Source organism: Gymnoscopelus braueri, assembly GCF_963280865.1.
Source record: "Gymnoscopelus braueri genome assembly, chromosome: 7".
Classification (NCBI taxonomy): domain Eukaryota; kingdom Metazoa; phylum Chordata; class Actinopteri; order Myctophiformes; family Myctophidae; genus Gymnoscopelus; species Gymnoscopelus braueri.
In genome coordinates this window covers 42,052,500-42,073,523 of record NC_137608.1, presented here as the reverse complement: position 1 = coordinate 42,073,523, position 21,024 = coordinate 42,052,500, and the positions used below count along the sequence as shown (strand labels likewise).

At 44.4% G+C, this 21,024-nt stretch overlaps 1 protein-coding gene across 1 annotated transcript in view; it reads left to right on the top strand.

The window, feature by feature from the left end:
- Positions 1-21,024, top strand: part of cux2b (cut-like homeobox 2b) — a gene marked incomplete at its 5' end in the record, with an annotated part of 123,174 nt that overhangs the window by 39,047 nt on the left and 63,103 nt on the right. Inside the window, 2 exons of the mRNA XM_080433615.1 lie at positions 5,037-5,147; positions 14,006-14,053. Of these exons, the coding sequence (XP_080289741.1) occupies positions 5,037-5,147; positions 14,006-14,053 (159 nt within the window). The remainder of the gene's footprint in view (positions 1-5,036; positions 5,148-14,005; positions 14,054-21,024) is intronic.

Below are 21,024 nucleotides of genomic sequence, written 5' to 3'. Positions count from 1 at the left end.
ATGTTTTGCCTCACAGGAGAATGAGAGGGTGATGATAAGGAATGTATGAAAGGAAACCACACTTATCTTAATCACACACTAGCCCCTTTCTCTGCCTCTACCGCCGCAGCCACCGTGTGTGTGTGCGTGGTCTCCCGCGCTCGTGGGTCTCGGTGCATGTACGCGTGCCCACTCCTTTGTGCAAGACACACAGTGTGTGTGTGTGTGTGTGTGTGTGTGTGTGTGTGTGTGTGTGTGTGTGTGTGTGTGTGTGTGTGTGTGTGTGTGTCGGTGTGTCGGTGTGTGTGTGTCGGTGTGTCGGTGTGTGTGTGTGTGTGTGTGTGTGTGTGTGTTTGTGTCGGTGTGCATAGGCGGTGGGGGCTGTGAGGCAGTACAGTCACCAGGCAGAACAGAGTGGATCTATAAATTGATGGAATTCAAAGCCTCCAGCATCGATTACCATTATAACAAACAGCAGCACACAGAATGTCTGATTATTTTTAGACAAAGATTCTGTGCTCTCAGCAGCAATTCTGCTGATGCTGTCACACTTTCAGACATCTGCCTATGATTGCAATTAGATGGGATACAAAAAGAAAAATAATACCCCATCTGCATTTTCCACTCTCTCCTCCTCGGCCTTATTTTTCCCTCTTTAATTTGTGCTGTCCAAGCCCGCTGCACACAATACTGATTCTGACTCCGTCTACCTCATTGCAGTACCTTGGTGCTTTTCCCCCGGTTGTCAACATTTCCCACTATGGGTTGTCTTTGTGAAAGGCCAGAAAACAGCTTACCACTACAGATGTAATCAAGAGGAGCTAGCTTTAATGAATCAATGTCAAATCTACCCCAGCACAATACATTGGTGAGGTTCACATTTAACTTAACTCACAGTCTGCAGCAGCAGAATGTCACAACACATCTTTCCCAGGCCTGAGTGTGTGGAGAGCAATTATTTTTTTGCTGGATTTGTTAATTGGGCTATTCATGTAGCATTTCATTTGCTGCCTTTGGCCAACATTGACATGGCATCATTAAAGCTAAATACTGTAGACTTATACAGTATACACTAGCACCAATTTACCCTCATTCTCCAGGTCATCATGTTCGTTGCGTCTGTTGCCCTCCAATTCTCTTGCCTTGTTTGCCCCCATATCAGTGTAGAGTCCAAGGGGAACCCCTGCAGTCGATTTTGCAACACACACACACGCACACGCACACGCACACGCACACGCACACGCACACGCACACACACACATGCATAAATACCTGAGCCGCTCAATGCAGTGACAGGTGGCTGCCTGCCTGTCAGGCCATGTGATGGCTACAGAAATGCTCCCAACCAAGGGACATCTTTACAAAACAGAGTCAAGTGGGCGGAGCCTCACATTGTATGGCATTGAACCTTTTGTGTTAATGAAACGTGCAGAGGAAGAAGGCGGCGGCGGGGGGGTTATAGGGGTTGGTTGGCTGCAGTGTTCAACAGAGTGACTCTGTATTACTTTTAGTCAATGATCTGTTAGTCTGCTCGATCCTGTATTACTGAGTCCAGGAGGAAAAGCATCTTAGGTTATTGTCAGCAGGGTCAGGACTGGATGTTCCTTCCTGTGGCTGTGCATTTGCCTTCTACTCCCAACCCCCCCCCAACCTCCGCCCAGCCTATCCTACGCCCAGCCCCAGTGACAGCTCCGCCCTCCCCAGGGGAAACTCATCAATTATGGCCGGATGTTTGACTGGCAGTGGCTTAATGACAGGAGCTCCGTATTGACCAGACTGCCACACACTGCAAATTCTGTCCCGATCGCCCTTTTTAAAAACCTGTCAAACGATTTCCAAGAAATTTCTCCCTGTGCGGGGGAATCGAACTCAGCTCGCAGTCCGTATATTTTCGGATGATTCCAGAGTTCAGGAGCTCTTTATTTCTACACGTTCCTGTGATGCAGGTACTATAGACGCTTGACTATAATGGACGGAGATAAGGCAATCTTATCAGGGATCTCAAAGGTGCCTCGGCCCCAGGTTGAAATGGATCAGATTTGATTAGTGAGCGAGTGGGGTGGAGCGGGTGAATCTCTTTCAAAATCCTTTGTTTCAAGAGATAGCATGCGGCATTGTGGAAGCGTTATTCCTGTCAACCTTTCTCTGCAACACTAAACTAAAGTAGCAAACAGCCTGTTCCACTTCACTTCCTTCCAGAAAGACAAGATACCAGGTTTCTTTTGATGGGCTGTTGCTCAGACTCCCCCTCTCGCACATAATGGCCTGGAAACTATGGGGGTGCTTCAGAAATAACTGTACCATTATGGTAGCACTGTTTGGCTTGCATACAGTATGAGTATCTTGCCTTTCTCACAGGGTTGAGCGGCAATAAAAATCAAATCTAGTCCCCCCGCTGAGGCCATTGATGTGCCAGGCAGACTTAACATCACCACACTGTTATATCTTAAGTATACTCATAAAATCCACTCGAAGTCACTTCTTGCTGAATTTTCTCTCTGCCCAGATTAGCTGGTCTGGGGCCATTTGAATCTAGCAGAGGTTGGCCCGCTCCTCTAATCCCCCAGAAAGGCTCCTCTCAGATGGACTCTAATGACTAACTGGAACTTCAGGCAGTTCTGCTCTATTACCCCGCATGACCACGGCCTTCTTCAGTGACAGTACATAGTGCCCTGGAATGGCACGGTGTACTTTATAAGCCATATGTTTTAGCCACCACAAAGTTTGGATTTAAGCACAAGTCGTCAGAGGAAACAACCACGAAATCTTGCAGAGGCTTTCTAGAAAAACACAGAAATGTATTGTCAGCTATAGAGGTGTTACAATAAAACATCCAATTCAATCTAAGTAATAAACAGTGGTTTGAACAATATGAGGGATTGAATATACGAGCAGAGAAATGTGGTCTCTGAGGGTTTCAGGTGTGTCATTTTTCCAAGCTTTATTACTAAGTTGTTGCCAACAGACATTAATTTATTTGGCTGACACAGTACTGAGCGCATCACAGGGCTGGAAGCAGCCCAGCACACAAGCTAGCACCACCAAAGCGGTATATTTGAGGTGCCTTGCTTACGGGCACTTTTGCAAAGGTGTCAAGTTTCATCTCGGAGCTAGAGTTGCAATAGTGCAGTGTACAAAAAGTGTGGTATGATGCAGTGGATGTTAATATATTATTATGTTAATATAATATAACATAATGGTGTCGTATACCATGGTGTGAGGTATAATATAGTTGTACTCTATCTAGCCTCAGTGATGGCTGACTATACACTGTAAAATATGGAGTGTTAATGAGAGCATAAAAATGGACCCTTGCATGTTAAATTAACACTATTCATTTTACTGTGGCGTGTCTATAATGGAGCTCCATTGTATGTTTCAGTGTAGGATCTCATCTCACTACAATGCACCTGGTCATTTGGTGGCCATAGCATCTCTTCTAGTGCCTGCCATTGCTCCGTTTTTTTCTTTTTCTTTTTTTTGGCTTGCATGTCTAGGGACTTGAACGGGCAACTTTCTAATCACCGTCTTGGTACTGTAGCCATGAGTCTAATGATGCCTTTGTGAGTCCACCGCTGGTGGATTTTTATCCCTCGGTTTTCTTTCTTCCTTTCTTTAATTTATAAAAAAAAAATCACCCACCCATGTGATAATTTATTAAATTGCCTTTAAGTAAGACTGGAGATTAATTAGAATACAGTCAATTTAATTTCCCAGCGTCATATATAAATTCACTGTGGTAATTGAATCCCCTACTCCACTTTTCATATTGTATCCTCATCCCGATTACCAAGAATCACTGGCAAAATGAGATGCGAGAGGTGAAAGTACAGTTATCTGTTCCAACGCTGTTCAGCAGAGGGGAGGGGGGAGGTTTTTCCTTTTTTTTTTCTCTGTTTGCTGAAAGAGCCGGGAATTAGATGACTGATCAATACTATTGGATTTGTGGACGGCATGTGGTGCGGCCGAGTCCAGACTGAATGCAAGGTTCTGATGAAGGGCTGGCTAGGCGGACAGCTTTGAATAGTAGATCAGACATGTTGCCAGGGTGGAGCCCTTATTCTTATAGCGTGGATGTGTAAACAAGCGATATGCAAGAGTGAGGATTAACTGAATAGCGATGAGGGCTTTTGTTGGACCGAAAGGGTAATTTGGTGAAAGCTATGGACACTATACTGTCAGGTATTGAAAATCCATCGGCCATCAATATAACGATCTGTGGATGGGAGAGAGAAATGGAAAAGAGGGCAAGACCGAAAATAGATTTGACCCATGGTAATTACGGCAGTGGGAGACATGTGTGTGTGTGCGTGCGTGCGTGCGTGCATGTGTGCATGCCTGCTTGTGTGTTTGTGAGAGAGTGAGCACGTGTTTGGATCCTGTTTTGGCCTCTCATTTGAGGTGGAGGCTCTATTTGTTTGTCAGGTTATTGGGTCTATCCACGTGACTACACTGCCTTTCCCCCCTTTCTCTCTCTTTCCCCTTTCCCTCTCTTCTCTCTCTCTCTCTCTCTCTCTCTCTCTCTCTCTCTCTCTCTCTCTCTCTCTCTCTCAGTCGCTCTCTCCCCCTCCCTCTGCCCCCTCCCTCCCGCTCTCCTAGCTCCCTCCCTCCCTCCCTGGCGCTCCATGGCCGTTGCAAGTGTATTGATTATTTCAGATACTGATTATCTAAAAGGCCTTCTGCTACTGTAGGCATTGGATTTATTTTGGCTTAATTATTTATGGGCCAGGGCTTGCAGTAAGTATTACCACTGTGAGATCTTGAAGGATTACATTGTTAATATTCAGCCGTGTATTTTTATTTATGTACACTCGTAAGCTTTATACTGTATGAATGTCGGCGGCTGGCCGCCCCAACTTCTCCTTCCTCTCTGTCTCTCTCTGTCTGTCTCTCTCTCTCTCACACACACACACACACACACACACACACACACACACACACACACACACACACACACACACACACACACACACACACACACACACACACACACACACACTCACTTTTTTCTTCCTCTCGCTTATTCCGCCTTTCTCTCTCTCTCTTTGTGTTATTAGAGGGAGCTAAACTCTGTAGCATCTGAGCTGGCGGGCCGACAAGAAGAGAGTGAGCACTCCCACAAACACCTTGTGGAGCTGAGCAGGGAGTTCAAGAGAAATGTCCCCGAGGTGAGTACCGTGACCCCCCCCACCCCACCTCCACCCCCAACCTCCACCCCGGTTCTGTATTTATGTGTCATTCTATTCACTTCAGGTACTGTATACACACACTGGCTGTGACAACGGAGGTGACTGTGTGACTTGAGTGTATACAGCAGCATTGGTTCTTGCCAAAGTATAAAATAATGGTTGTAGCTCAAATCTAAAACTAGACGCGTCGCAATTCAGGGCAATTGCAAAGTGTGGTTGCGCCGACGCGAGTCGCGGGTCGCGGCCGCCGGGACTCGAGGGATACGCCAGGACGAATACCGTCGGAGGCCGCGCGACGTGCCATTCGAATCGGGTGCCGATCGGATCCTGCCTTCGTGATAAGTGCCGTTTTGATTTTAGGAAATAGGCCCCTCCCATTAAATAAATAGGCCCCTCCCACAAATGTAAGGGGCCAATCGTATTGTCACGTCACTCCTGAGATCGCTTTTATTTCATTGTGAGAGGATTGATTCTCCCAAAAATCATGTTTTTGCATCAAACGGTTACGTTTTGTGCATGTGTGGCGCCCCCTATGGATCAAAGTGGAAATGCTTTTGGGTATTTGTTGAGTAAACCACCCTCAACATGTGATTCAAATTTGGGATTGACCGGACGTCTCGTTCTAGATTTCTGCCATTTTTTGTAAAACGGGCCCCTCCCGCTGACGTTGGAAGCCATTTACGGACGAACAGTATGGACTATCAAAATTCTGTTTCACTCCAGATTATCGCATGGGTCCAGAGATCATGTGTACCGATTTTCGTGAAATCTGGACAAAATATATGGGAGGAGGAGCTAAAAGTGTGTTTTGAAGAAAATTCAAAATGGCGGAAAATCTATCCTGACGCAAATGGGCGTGGCCTATATGGGGAGTTGCGTCATAACCCAAGGAATCTAGGGAAAAAGACATTTTGATTTTACGACCTACGGTTCAAGAGTTATAGACCAAAACGTAAAGGGGGCTGTTATAGCGCCACCATGTGGCCGATTAGTGTAATTATTTTTTCAATAATTTCGGAACAAATCATGAACCTCCCCATCAAATCTGGTAACTCTAGCTCTTACGGTTTCAGAGCAAAAAATACTTGAATTTAAGTTTTTTCACTTTTCCATTAAAGTGGATGGGGAAATTTAATGCACTAATAAATCAATATAAATTAAACTATTGAACCAATCTCTTAGCAAAATACAATTGCACGATTCCCGGTGAAGTCGGTCATTTTGACATATGGCACTAAATTGGGAAAAATAAACTGTGGGAGGAGTAGCAGCCCGAAATAAAGTTTATACAGAATAAAGTTTCTCTATAACAATAGTCTGGTTGCCCATTCGGGCAACCACACTAATGACACAGATGCGTTCCCGGATTGGGTGAATGGGTTAAAGTGGGGTCCGGAGACCCCCAGGGGGCCCTTGGGGGTTTTTCCAGGGGGACCACAGCAAAAATGTAGAACATTTTACACATTTCATTTCATTTCATTTTCAGGCTATTCAACAATAACCGATTTACAAGCTCACAACGTGTCATGCTGCAACATGTTGCGGGCTAGCTTGTAGATCTGCTATTTTTGAAAAATGTTGTGTAATCTTTTTTCCATGGGGGTTACAATTTGGGGGTCCTTTGAGAACCCCTGGTATACAGCATGTAGTATATGTACATATGCAAAAGACTACTCTCAGATGTTGTAGATCTAAATCCAAGCCAAATTCATGTATTAACCCATTAAGACCTGAGACCCGATTCTACAAATGTCTTCCAAATCCTAACAGTTTTCTGAAAAACTTCTGTTGCTATATCAGTGGTGCACAAAACATTTTCATGTCGAGGATCCCCAAAGTGATATGTATTGGGCCGTCAACCCCCCATCTCAAAATATTTTGTTCCAGGGACCCCCCTTTGAAAAATACATATTCAAAGATTTGCATTTTTGAAACCCTCAAAAACCCTCTGTTACTAGCAACCATCAGGGGATCGTTCATACTGGAGATAAATATTCTGTGACTATGAAAGGTAAGAAAATCGAAAAATCACTGGCAGTGGGTGCACGCAGCCAGAAATAAGTCTGGCAGTGAAAGAGAATGGGTTAACACATTGGGTGCCAGAGGTTTATTAAAATATTATACGTTGAGTGCCAGCATTTCTTCCATCCACTTGCGTTATACATTTCGTGCTGTGAGAAGCCCCGACGCGGAAATGCATGTAAACAAAGCGTGCGTGCGAGACGGCGGAGGGTCCCGACTAACGCCTGGAACAATAATATTTCCAACGCGACCCTCCATTGCAGCGTGATCGCCGATCGAAAACCGCTCGTTTCCACCACATTAAAAAGAAATGGAGATATTAAGCTTTTAATCAAGGAGATAACATTGAAAACGCCGACCGGAAGGATTTTTGACATGGAGCCACATCCAGCCTCTTCTTCTCAGAAACTGCTTGGGTGATGTCAAAGTTTCGTTTTAGCGCCCCACGTGGCCCACATGTATAAAAATAGAATTGGGTCAAAAACGGTCCGGACCGTTTTCGGCACTTCTCGTTTGGACCCTCAAAAACGGTCCGGACCGTTTTTGGCATTCAATGTGTTAAATGAATGAGGCTATGCCCAATGATTGTGTCCAATATCATCACGAGTCTGTCCAAATAATTCTCAGTATGTACCGTGTGCTATAATCCATCTAGTCAGTATAACACAAGCATTATAAGACGGGATCAGGCTGTCACTGCTGGCAGCTCAATCTCCTTACCTGAATCTCTAGAAGCTGGTAGAAGCCTGCATCCTGAGCTGTAATACACTTGGGGGAAAAAAACACTTTTTAAACTTGCTTGTTCAAACTGCCATGGTTTTAACAGCTCATCCCTGTGCACCAATCTTCCGCCACTCGCTCAGTCATTCAGTCAGTCAGTCAGTCAGTCAGTCAGTCAGTCAGTCAGTCAGTCAGTCAGTCAGTCAGTCAGTCAGTCAAACAGAAATCACAAACCTTTAAAACAGAAATAGTCTATGTAAGTTTAATTACACAGTCAGTGGGGCAAACGCAGTCCCCACCAATATTATTTACGATTCTGTGCTTATCGGTACATAACTCGGACGGCGCTGAGTCGACTAGCAGACCATCGGCCGGTCGCCGCGGGCACTCGCGCCTTGAGGCGCTCGGGCGCGACTCCTCGGCCTCAAGGTCTGCTGAGTCGGCGCGCCTCTGTCATGGTCAAACTTTATTTTAAATGGAACTCACAAAGCCTTAATAACATAAATAGTTTATGTAAGTTTAATTAATTGCAAAACATGACACCTCTTATTCAAAACAGATGGCGAATGCACCTTCTCTTTATAGGGCCTACACAGATAGTACCACAAACTACCTGTGAGGCCTCTTTGAATTGAATCTCATAGTCAGCAGTCAGTCAAGCTAGTACCTCTGATTTTGTGAGGGGAGTCATCTAAAGCAAACTTTAGTTATGCACATTTGCAAGCATGGAGGTATATTCATGCTTGCAAAATGTTTATAACATTTCCTAAAAACCTAACCATGTTTATACATATATATAAACAAAGATTCAACACAAAGAATAGACCATACATATGGAACAGAGAAACATGCCTGAACATGAACAGGCCTAAAACAGGCACATGAGTCATCAAAGGGCCCCAGCAGGATGGGCCATCAACAGCACCAACCAATGAGGACAGTGGCCACAGAGAAGCCACGCCCACAACAGAAACACATAAATACAGGAAAGAAGACACAGGAACTCATTCTCACCCGGAGAATCGCATCTGATGAAGTACAATAAACAGTACGAAAACGTTTATGCATTTGAGAATGAACCGACGGACCCATGGACAAGGACAGGCCTGGCGGGAAAGAGCCAGACCAGATGGAGAAACCAGGAACAACCACAATCCCAGGAGGGATATGGAACCAAACCAGGTAAGCCAGGTAGGTAGGCACAGACAAACCTACATACACACACCACATGGAGAGAGAAACAATGATTTTCACAAATCAATTAGAGGGATAAACAACTTGATTGTTGCACTACACCATTCACAGAATGTAAACATAGACAAATACCCAGAGAGTATTGCTAGAAAAGAACAAGAACTGATGGATTTTATAAAACCAGCAAAACCAACAGAGAGAACCTTACTGCTACTACAAGGAAGTGCAAAGAATTGGTCTTACACCACTTTGTTAATATTAATAGAACACTTTAACACATTGATTGAAAACACAAAAAAGGACCTATCCCAGTGCTTAACACGGGAATACGACAGGGCCTTCTCCATTGCCACTAAATGGGCAAGAAAAAATCTAGGAAGGCGCCTAACAGAGAAGACACTGGGCTTAGCCCGTACAGCAGTAACAGAATTATATAGCACAAAAGCACACACCACAACACACCCCACACCACAGGTCCCCCGTCCTCCCCCATCCCCGTCCTCCCCTCCTTCCTTTCCCTCTACAGGCAACCCAGGCACGGTAGAAACAAGAGAAGACCCAACTGGAGGAATGGGGACCGTAGCAGCAACAACACAGGGCCCAGTAGAACTAACACAGGAAGAGTTCCCAGACCTGCCTACAACAAGCAGCAGAACACCCGAGGAGCCATGGGCAGAGATTGGACCGAATGGAAACCAAAGGAAACAGAAGGTCACTAACAGAACAGAACAGAACCCAAGAAACACACCCAAACCACAGAGGGATAATCCCACCAGGGGGCAAACTACACCACCCAGAGACACACCCCAGAGGACAACCCAGGAGAGGAGGAACAGTGAAGGGAACCAGACAATACCAGAGGGACCTACCGAAGACACTAATACACAGAGGGAGGCCCCAGCACGAGAAGAAACCAACGAGACAGAACCAAGAAAACCACGCCACTGGAGAGGCTTAAATAAGGAAAACAAACACAAATGGAGATTAGTACCAAACCGAGACATCATCATAATTGGAGACTCCAACCTGTCTCGGATCCCGACAATCACAGATGACAGAGTCCAGATAGAATCCTACTCTGGAATGAACCTGGAATGGGCCGAAACAGTCCTGAGCAAGGCTGAGAAAAATGAGACGGCCACACACCTCATCATCTCGGTGGGAATTAACAACAAGAACCAAAGAACTAGAAAAACAAGCCACACAGCCTTGAAGAAACTCCGCACAACAGCCAAAAAACAATTCCCCTGCGCAGACAGACGCATAGCACTAATCAACTACTCAGAAAGCCTAGGAACTGACCCGAAGAATATTCTGATAAGCCTAAATGAAGAAATAAAGAAAGAGCCCCACCTCCCAAAATTGCCCGCAACCCACTTCAAAACAGGATCAGACAACGTCCACTGGGAAGAAGACACAGCCAAACTGATGCTACAGCACTGGCTCAACTCTTTAAACTAATACGGCCCGACAGCTCAAACCGGCAGGGCCTTATGGAGTCGGATATAATTAATCTGTCTCATTTTTTCCGACCAAACGAACACCAGAAAACACTTTTGGAAAAAGGTTTGTCATTCGTCCCCACCCTGGACATCTACAAACAACAATCACAAAGCTTGAGAATAGATGTGTCAAAATACCATCGCAGACTCAAATTAGCTACACATTTTGGAGTTGGAAACAACACGGAAATTCCGCGCTTCCACCTTCCATCATACTGGGAACCAGAGGAGGACAAAATACCGGACAACCTAAAACAATTGATCCAGATGGACAGAGCCACAGTACAAAATGTACCAGGACACCTGAGAGAAAAAAATAACATCACAACAGATCAGGTGAGAGCTCTAAGATCATTAGCTAACAACCAGGACATTGTGATTAAGCCTGCAGACAAAGGGAGCCGTATAGTCATTTTGGACAGACAACAATATGTTTTTGAGGGTTTAAGACAATTGAATAACTCAAATCACTATGTGGAGTTGGAGGCACCCATTTTTAAACAAACAGCAATAGAAGTTGGGGGTGTCATCACCGAATTAAGAAAGAAAAAATTTATAGATCAGAAACAAGAGAAGTACCTACGGGGCGAAAATTCCCCAAGAGCTAGAATTCTCTACCTTTTACCCAAAATCCACAAGGATCCTAGTACATGGACTATTCCTTATGAAATTCCACCTGGTCGCCCAATTGTTTCGGATTGTAACTCAGAAACATATGCCACAGCAGAATTTATTGAATTCTACTTAAACCCACTATCTGTAAAACATCCAAGCTACATTAAGGATACATATGACTTTATTGATAAAATAAAAAACATCACAGTGCCTCAGGGGGCCATTTTGTTTTCAATAGATGTTGACAGTTTGTACACCAATATAAACACAGTGGCGGGGCTGAAGGCAATCAGAGATATCTTTATAAAGTACCCTGACAGACAAAGACCAGACGCAGAACTATTAAAATTGCTAGAATTAAATTTGACCAAAAACGATTTCACATTTGATGGGAAAACCTTCCTTCAGATCAGTGGAACAGCCATGGGAAAGAAATTTGCACCATCTTATGCCAACATTTATTTGGCTTTGTGGGAAGAAACCGCACTCAAAAAGTGCAGATTCAAACCCACACATTATTTCAGGTTTCTAGATGATATTTTTGGAGTTTTTGAGCACTCCACAGAGGAATTTGAGCAGTTCATCCAAATCCTAAACACACATCATGCCTCAATAACAGTGAAATATGTAACTAACAAAGAACATATTGACTTCCTGGATGTGACAGTCTTCAAAGGAAAAGACTTCAATACCACCGGCAAACTGGATTTAAGGGTATTTTTTAAGGAGACTGATACACATGCATTGCTCCACAAAACTTCCTTCCACCCAACCCATTGTTTTGCAGGAATAGTCAAGTCACAGCTCCTACGTTTCAAGAGAATCTGCACACAAGCAGCAGATTTTGAAAAAGCCTACAAGACTCTGTTCACAGCATTAAGGAAACGTGGATATACAAGAACATTTCTCAGGAAAGCATACAACACGTTCCAGGAAGTGAAAATAAGAAATGAGAAACCCACACTAGCTTTAGTAACCACATTTTCTAGCCAAAGTTTACTGGCAAACAGAGCCATCAAAAGAAATTTTGAAAACAGGGGAGGGGACCTCTTACAGAACTTCAACATAATCTCGGCCTACAGGAGAAACAAAAACTTAAAAGACCACTTGGTCCACAGCAAATTGAAACCATGGAACCAGGTAATTAGGACAAGGCCTAACTACTTTAGCCCAAAACAAACTGTTAAAAACAGGACAAACAAAAATATAATTATCCTAAGACAGAACATCACATACAACACCAGAAATTGTGTTTATCTGATTACTTGCCAAGTATGTGGATTACAATATGTAGGAGAGACGAGCAACTCCATAGCAATTAGAATAAGCCAACATAAATATACCATTAATAATGAAAAGGATACCCATTTGTTAATTGTTCAACACTTTATGACACATGGAATTGAGGCTATAAAGGTATGTGGCTTGGAATACAATGACCGCTGGACAATTGGACAGAGAAGATTCCATGAAAAAGAATGGATCACAAGACTTAGCACAAAATATCCAGGTGGTTTAAACTTTTAAACTGCCCAACAGAACTGAAACCCTTCACAAATTCTCACTAAACTAAACAATGGAGTTGATCACCTACATCAAACCACATAGTTGAGTGGGAGATCTCATTGTTGAGTTAGTGAGAATATTAATGAAGACACATTGATACCAAGAGCCATCAGCAATTGGGCCATCAACAGGGAGCTCATTGTCTTCCAAAATGGAGGTGTGAACAACAGAACTGTAGATATGCTAACTGGATTCCAAGCTTGTAACCTTTTAGCACCTATCCCTTAGTTATAAAATATAATGTAAACACATCTTTAACTGGAATTAAGAAAGAGTGGAAATAATTTTAAATCCGAGGGTCTGCGGTTACCATGACTCAGAGAATTGACGCCTCTGCCCTGCACAGTCAAACAGAAATCACAAACCTTTAAAACAGAAATAGTCTATGTAAGTTTAATTACACAGTCAGTGGGGCAAACGCAGTCCCCACCAATATTATTTACGATTCTGTGCTTATCGGTACATAACTCGGACGGCGCTGAGTCGACTAGCAGACCATCGGCCGGTCGCCGCGGGCACTCGCGCCTTGAGGCGCTCGGGCGCGACTCCTCGGCCTCAAGGTCTGCTGAGTCGGCGCGCCTCTGTCATGGTCAAACTTTATTTTAAATGGAACTCACAAAGCCTTAATAACATAAATAGTTTATGTAAGTTTAATTAATTGCAAAACATGACACCTCTTATTCAAAACAGATGGCGAATGCACCTTCTCTTTATAGGGCCTACACAGATAGTACCACAAACTACCTGTGAGGCCTCTTTGAATTGAATCTCATAGTCAGCAGTCAGTCAGTCAGTCAGTCAGTTAACCAGTAACCTCCTCACTCAGTCACTTACCCACTTTGTTTTTTATACTTACCCGCTCAGCCGCTCACTCACTCACTGACTCACTCACTCACTCACTCACTGACTCACTCACTCACTCACTCACTCACTCACTCACTCACTCACTCACTCACTCACTCACTCACTCACTCACTCACTCACTCACTCACTCACTCACTCACTCACTCACTCGCTCGCTTGACTGCACACACACTGTAAGAATAGATATGAAGCACATCCAATCACGTTTGTTTTACTGTACATTTCCAGTCCTAACTGTACATGAATCTGCTTTTGCCTCATTGAGGCCACTCTGGTCCCTAACCAGGTGGAGAAACAGAAACACACAAATTAAGAAATGCTGAGCCTCTGTTCTTTCTGCCTGTGTATATATAGGAAGTCCGGGAGATGGTGGCACCTGTCCTCAAGAGTTTTCAAGCCCAGGTGAGTTTTCCTCCATGATTTACAGATACAGTACATTCAACATTCATACTGCAGGTTTCTAAAGATATAAAGAAAGACTGTGAAGATTTATTGCCACGAGTACACTGAAGGCACAGAGTACTTTTAGCATTTGCGCAGACTGTTTCACAGGATTTCACAGCCATCTTATCCTGACATACAGTACAAGACAGCGCTTCCATGTTCGGTATGCCCTCTACACAGCACACATCACACTGCTCCTGGGAATGAATGATTCGATAGATAGAGAGAGGAGGAGGAGGAGAGGGGGGCAGGAATCCATGGCATACTTTTCATGTTCCTCCTCATCTGCCGTTTATTGACTGATGCCTTTTCTGTCAAAGTGAAGTAGCATCTATCTGCCATTAGATGATCAGATATCTGCCTTCTCATATTTTCTTGGCCGAGACAAGCCCTCATTTCCTGTTGTGATGGTGCACTCGCCATGCCCCCCCCACCCTCTGACGTCGCCATATTGAAAAAGTCATCTGATACCTAGTAAGACTCTGCTCTGGCCATTAAACCAAGGTCATAAATCACATTTGTGAGCTGCGTTATGGTCCGCGAGGCAGGATCTTATGGAAATGATACCACAAATATGTTTCCAGTCTCACCCCCCCTCCCCGCCACCGAACGTGCCGCTCAACAGCAACATGCTGAAAGCCCCATCATCACTAAACATGAGAACACTCAGCATGGATTGTTCAGGTTCTCGCCGAGGTGATTATTGGCAACTTGTTTTTAATGGTTCATAATTGACTATGTCTGAGCAGTCGCCCGTTCGCTGGCTGAAGCTATCACATTCAATACCGGCACTCTGCATCGCGATGGTTTGATTCGTGTGCTAATTCAATTACTCCAAACTGTAAAGTCGCACAAATATCAAAAGCACCCTTCCATGTCTTTATTGTGCAAACAGGAACCCGCGGGATTAATTTAAGGACTATTGATGTCTGACAACTGGGAGTCTAGAGATGGTTTCGTAGTAGATAAAATAGATGGCTGATAATGAGCGATGATGTTTTCGCTGCGGGCCTCTCCGGGCACCAACGGCCCCCTCTCATCTCAACTTCCACAGACTGTTACTGTACGGTACACTGACGAATAAGTCATCTTAAAGTGGATCGTCCTGCATCCATTTTTCTACTCTTTGTGAATCTGTGAGCTGTACATGCATCCACGCCGAAATAATACAATCCTCACGGTGCTTCCCGATACACTTTGACCTTATTGTTAATGTCAAACAGCTTGCGGAGGGCTGGTGAACTTTACCCAGCGGTAGTCTGTGCGGCCTTAGTGTAAGCTAAGGGACTCTCTACCTGCTGCTGCGGGGAGAACATGCAAGGAGAAGGTGGAGTTGGATGTGCTTATTTGGCTGCTTGTTTTGGGATAGACTAAAGCTCCCCTGCAGCTGTACTGTACAGGTGGTGAACGTGTGAAAAGTGTTTGTTTGTGTGTGTGCGTGTGTGTCTGTGCGCGTGTGTGTGTGTGTGTGTGTGTGTGTGTGTGTGTGTGTGTGCATTGAGAAAGAACTGGGTCCCTGCCTCTGCCACCTCCAGCCCTCCCCTCCCTCTCCCTAGTTCGGAGGCCCCCGAGGCGTCCCTCTTGGTATTTGGACCCTCATCATGCCACTTCTAAAAGAGAAGTCGGTTCCTTTGAAGTGTTTGCTACATGACAGGTTCTCCTTCTTTTCTTTTTCATTTCAACGTTCCCCACCCACTTTTCCCTCTCTTCTCCCGTCCAATCTCGCCTCCTAATTATCGCTAACCAGGCGACTGATTAGAAACACGTTGACGACCTAGTTTTTTTTTTCTTCCCGCTACGAGGAGGGAGGAGAAAGGGTTAATCCCAGAGCTGGTGGCTGTCATTGGTCGCTTCCCTCCCTTCTTCTCCTTTTTTTTCTCCCTTGTTCTCTTCTTTTCTCTTTCTTTCCCTGGAAGTTTGCTAATGAGGTCCCGTCAGAGCTGAGGAGAGGTGTTACAGTAATTTGGCCTTGTGAAGTAGGAAGGAGATTAAGGACAGAGAGGAGCTTGAGTTTACAGCTTAAAATACACCGCTGTCCTTATTAATCCGCCGGGCCCTGGGAGACTGGCGTTTTTTGGTTTTATAATGAACGCTGTCTTATAATGAAGGTAATTTTAATAAAAATTTACTGCGGCAGGAGAGGAGATGGTACATGTCTCCGTGGTCTGAGGTGCACCTTTGGGGGCTTGGGGTGTGTGTGTGTGTGGGGGGGGGGGGTATGACAGTAATTTCTCAAATAGCCGATCGCTGGAGAGACGGAGGGCCTGTAGTGCCGGCCGTACAACTTTCACACAACCTTCCCACTGCCATCTGGATATACTGTGGCATGCCGCCTTTGCCATGTCTAGCAGAGACTGTTGCTTAATTTATTGCTCAGTCGTACAGCGGTGTCGCAGACCGGAAATAGCAGATCTATGAGCTCACAATGCGTAGCATCTGCAACACGTTGTGAGCTTACAGATCGACTGTTTTCTGGTCTGCAATGCCATCGTACGACGAAGTGCCAATCGGGCTTATGTGGGCTCCACAATGTAATTTACACCTCTCTCTCTCACTTCAGAGTGTAAACTCTCCACAGAATTAACCTTTGTGTGTGAGTGAGAGAGAGAGAGGGAGAGAGAGAGAGAGAGAGAGAGAGGGAAAAAAACGTGACCGATTTCTCAGAATATCAGTTTTTCCTGGATTACGATGGAAAAACTGTTTCCTTCGTTTTGTACTTCCAGGTTTTCAACCTGCATTGTATTCCCGGGCGAAATAAATTAACCCGTCGCTCCATTTTTCTCCTCTCCTCTTGTCACCGGTGCTCTCCGAAAAAGAAAACAGCAGCATGGGTCCCTAATTACTGAAACTTGCTTTACACTGATAATCCGTGGAGTAATTTAGCGTGCACAATGAGAGTTGTGGTGCTTGTGCAGATGGAGATTCTGATAAATAGTTTGTAACGTGTAATTAGCGGCTCTGCCGGTTACATACCATTAACCCCTCGAGCTCAGGAATCATTATTGGCCCTCATTATCAGGCAGCAAGGTACAATTGAGCTGACTAGACATCAAAAACATCAAACAGCTATTAAAGTGCTGCCTACTGGGGGCTTGGTGGACACCTGTTTATGAGTCTAACTGTGCCATTTCTTCCCCTGAGGTTGTGAAGTGATGATGAGGGGGAAGTCAGTGTTTTTGTCCGTGCTGCTGTTGTTGTTGTTGTCGTTGCTGCTGCCGCTTGTTTTCTATGAGTTTGCTGTGGAGATATTTTACTTCGCTGTAGCGCGCTTCAACTTCAGGAATGTGATGAGAAAGGCTGTCTTAAAATGGCTGCTGCTTAGCACCCAGGTGCATAGTATTGATTTCTCAGGTTCAGGTGAGGTTGAAGGAGGCCTGCACAAAGAAAGAAACCGATATAATTATACCCTTCTGATTTTTACATCTTGCTTTGTAAGCAGCTGAGGCAGAAATACATCTATAACAACCATGCCATTTTTTTTTTCAGATAAATTTTGAGGCATTTCTGCTTTGTTAGACAATACAGTGGGTAGAATAGAGACAATTTGGCCATTACATCAAACCAACGCTATGCGCTGGACCTGAACCCATACTAGTGCTATCGGCACATGACGTACACAGTAAGGCTAATTTGTACTGAACAACTTAACAGCGTACCACATTTGTCAGTACACATCAGTTATAATAGTCAAGTGACATGGCCGTTCGACAAAGTATAAATTAGCCCTTAGGCTACTCCCATGGCAACCCTTAGTCTTATTAGTTGATTAGATTATCACATCCAATTAACGACTGTCTGTCAAACATACAGTATACCGTACAGTATGCAATTGTAGTTTGGACCCAAACCTACAGTACTTGTGTCACCATACCAGTGGTTTTCAAACATGCTTTTGGCCTTCAACTCCCTTAGGGCAGGTCAATCATTGTTGATTGGTTATAGATAGTTTCCAGATTTAACTGAGGTTATGAATGTGGGATAAATTGTACCAATATCAAGCAATTGTATTTATTTATTTATTTACTTGTTTGTTTATTTTACAAATGTTCTGAATACCCATAGGAGTATCAAGTACTCCTAGGGATACCCCCATTTGAGAAACACTGCCATATATACAGTATACTGTCAGACTATCCAAACAACATTTTGGATAATGAGGCCATGGTAGTTTTTCACCTGATCTAAAGCATCACGCCCTGAGCCTGGCCACATGGCAGGTAAACCAAACACAGCTTTGGATCATCCATCGAGAGCAGAAGTGGAAGTCCAACCCTTCCTGCTGTCTTGATTAATTCCTAAAGGAAATGATAATTTCTCTTGGATGTATGAATATGTTATGAATAGTGTGGAATGAATCAAAGAGTAAAAAGGACGATAATTAATTATGGCGTCGTGATAAAAGGCTGTGGGTGTTATGACGCAAGCTTCCTCCATGTCATTACGAGCCGCTCCATAATTACCTTTCTGCACGAGCCAGCGCTCGTGGCGACGCTGGCGGTGAGAGAACGCCGGTGAGCTAAGCTGAGCTGAGCTGAGCTGAGTGAGTCTAACGGTCATAAACCTTTTCCCTGCCTAATTGTCTGAGGGGGGCTCTATGGCACTTTCATAGATGAGGGACTGTGCCGTTAAGGAAGAAACTGCTCGGCGATGCTGCCGCTTTTCCAGCTCAATGAAGACAGATCTTCATCACGTCGCTAAAACCTTCTGGTTATTAAGCACAGATTGGCCGACTGGATGGCTAACTTGGGAAGGTGGGGTTGGAATTAGCGAGTGGCAGAGACAATCTTGCCATAAAGTACCTGCTGATTGGCTAGTTAGGATACTAAATGCACGCTAGTTTTGTAGATGTTTCTGTGTGCAGTGAATGAAGTGAGCATTACATACAGACCAAAGCCCTATTTTTCAATGGCCTCATGAATATCTTGTTGTTATCTTTCATTTCACACTGTGGTGTGAGTGAGGTTCCATGACATCATCCTGCCTGTCTTGCCCACTTTCAGTCACCTGTCTTTCAGCCCTGTGTCCCCTCCCTTCCTGGCTGTAGCCAGAGCATTCCATAGTGGAGGGTGCTGAGGTATCTCTAATGCCCTGTCTCTTAGCCCAGTCGTCTCAGGCTCATTGAACAGCAGGCCAGGCCCAGGAACTCTAGGCCATTACCTATTCACAGCACGTCCAGGCCTCCAGCCTATTGTGGGGAACATAATGGGCTCCAGGGCCATGTAAACCAGCGTCTCTCTGCTCCTGCTTTATCACTCGTGTCCTCTTCATACTGGAGAGAAGGAGGGATGGAGAGAGTGAGAGAGGGAGGGAGGGAGGGAGAGAAAGAGAGAATGAGGTGGTCTAAGGTGTGTGGGGGTGGAATGTACCCTAGACAACTCTCTCCTCGAGCCTTGTACCTTGTCTGAGCCTCCAGAGCTGGAGTGTCCTCCCCTATCGTACAAATCAATGCAGAACACCTGGTTCAAACCCAGAGCTTAAGCTTGATGAACTCCTTCCTGTTAGGTTCTTTATTACTTTATATTCAAAGCAGGACACACTTAGATTTGTTGAATGTAACATGATGGACTTTGGATCGCATGTTCTGATGTTGTTTAGTCGACTGGGGACTCTTTGATTTGGTTCAACTACTCTGCTAATGCCAAAGTCCATACAATGACATCTGAACACATACAGCAACTGAATATATATTATGTGTTCATATTACGATTCTTACAATCTTTTTGATTACATGTCCACTTCATTATATATAGTAGTTATAGTAGTAACTAGAAAAAATAGGTCTCCGCCAGGACAGGTAGGTTATTGTGGGCCAGCAATGTTCAGAATTTGCCAATCAGGATGGAATATGAAAAATCGGACAGATCCGTCTTGATCACTTGACGATAGAGATAATGTGCACTGATTTGATGTTTTGACAAAATTTGTAGTAATATTAAAAATATATGTTTTGGCCTCCTAGTGGCGCTATAATAGGCTAATGTTAAAAGGGTGGGATTTGTTCCTCAATGTAGTGTGAATGTGCGTGTAAAGTTTCACCGCAATCGGACGCTGCGTTCATGATTTGCAGCATTTTGTTCAAAACGGGCCACTCCTGCAAACTTTAGATGTCAATCTTAGCCAATCAGGATGGAATATGATAAATCAAACAGATCCGTCTTGATCACATGACTATAGAGATCATGTGTACCGATATGCGTGAAATTTGGATAAAGGAGTAATATAAAAAAAAAAGTTTTACATAAGTCGGCCACCTGGTGGCACTATAAAAGGCAGATATGAAATATGCAGGGCAAAGGTTTTTCCTTGGCCTCTAGAGAGTTCGCATACAACATTTTACACAGATTGGTGCAGTTATAGGTAAAAAATAACAAATCGGCCTGTTATAGCGCCACCATGAGGCTGATTTGAAAATCTTCAAGTGGCATTTCTTCCTCTGCCTAGTGGGAATGTCCGTGCAAAATTGTGTTCATGATTTGAGGCATTTTGTTCAAAACGGAGCGCTCCTGCAAACTTTGGAAGACAATCTTAGCCAATCAGGATGGAAAATGAAAAATCTGAAAGACCCGTTTCGTGTAATGACTATAGAGATATTGTGTAGCCTACCGATTTGTGTGATGTTTGGACAAAATCTGCAGGGGTACTGTAATCTTTTTTTTTTGCAAAAATCTGCCTCCTGGTGGCGCTATAACAGGCCCATGTGAAAAATTATTCAACTCTGGCAGCCAGGGAGTGTGTGTGCACAGTTTCGCTGCGATCAAGCCAACGGTGCCGGAGATTAGCTGTTCACAGACGGACACACACACACACACACACACACGGACGGACGGACAGGGTGCAAAACATAGTCTCGGCCATGCCTTCGGCCTGGTGGAGACAATGACAGGAAAGATGAGAGAAAGTGAGAGGATGATGTGTGTCATAGCACTAAG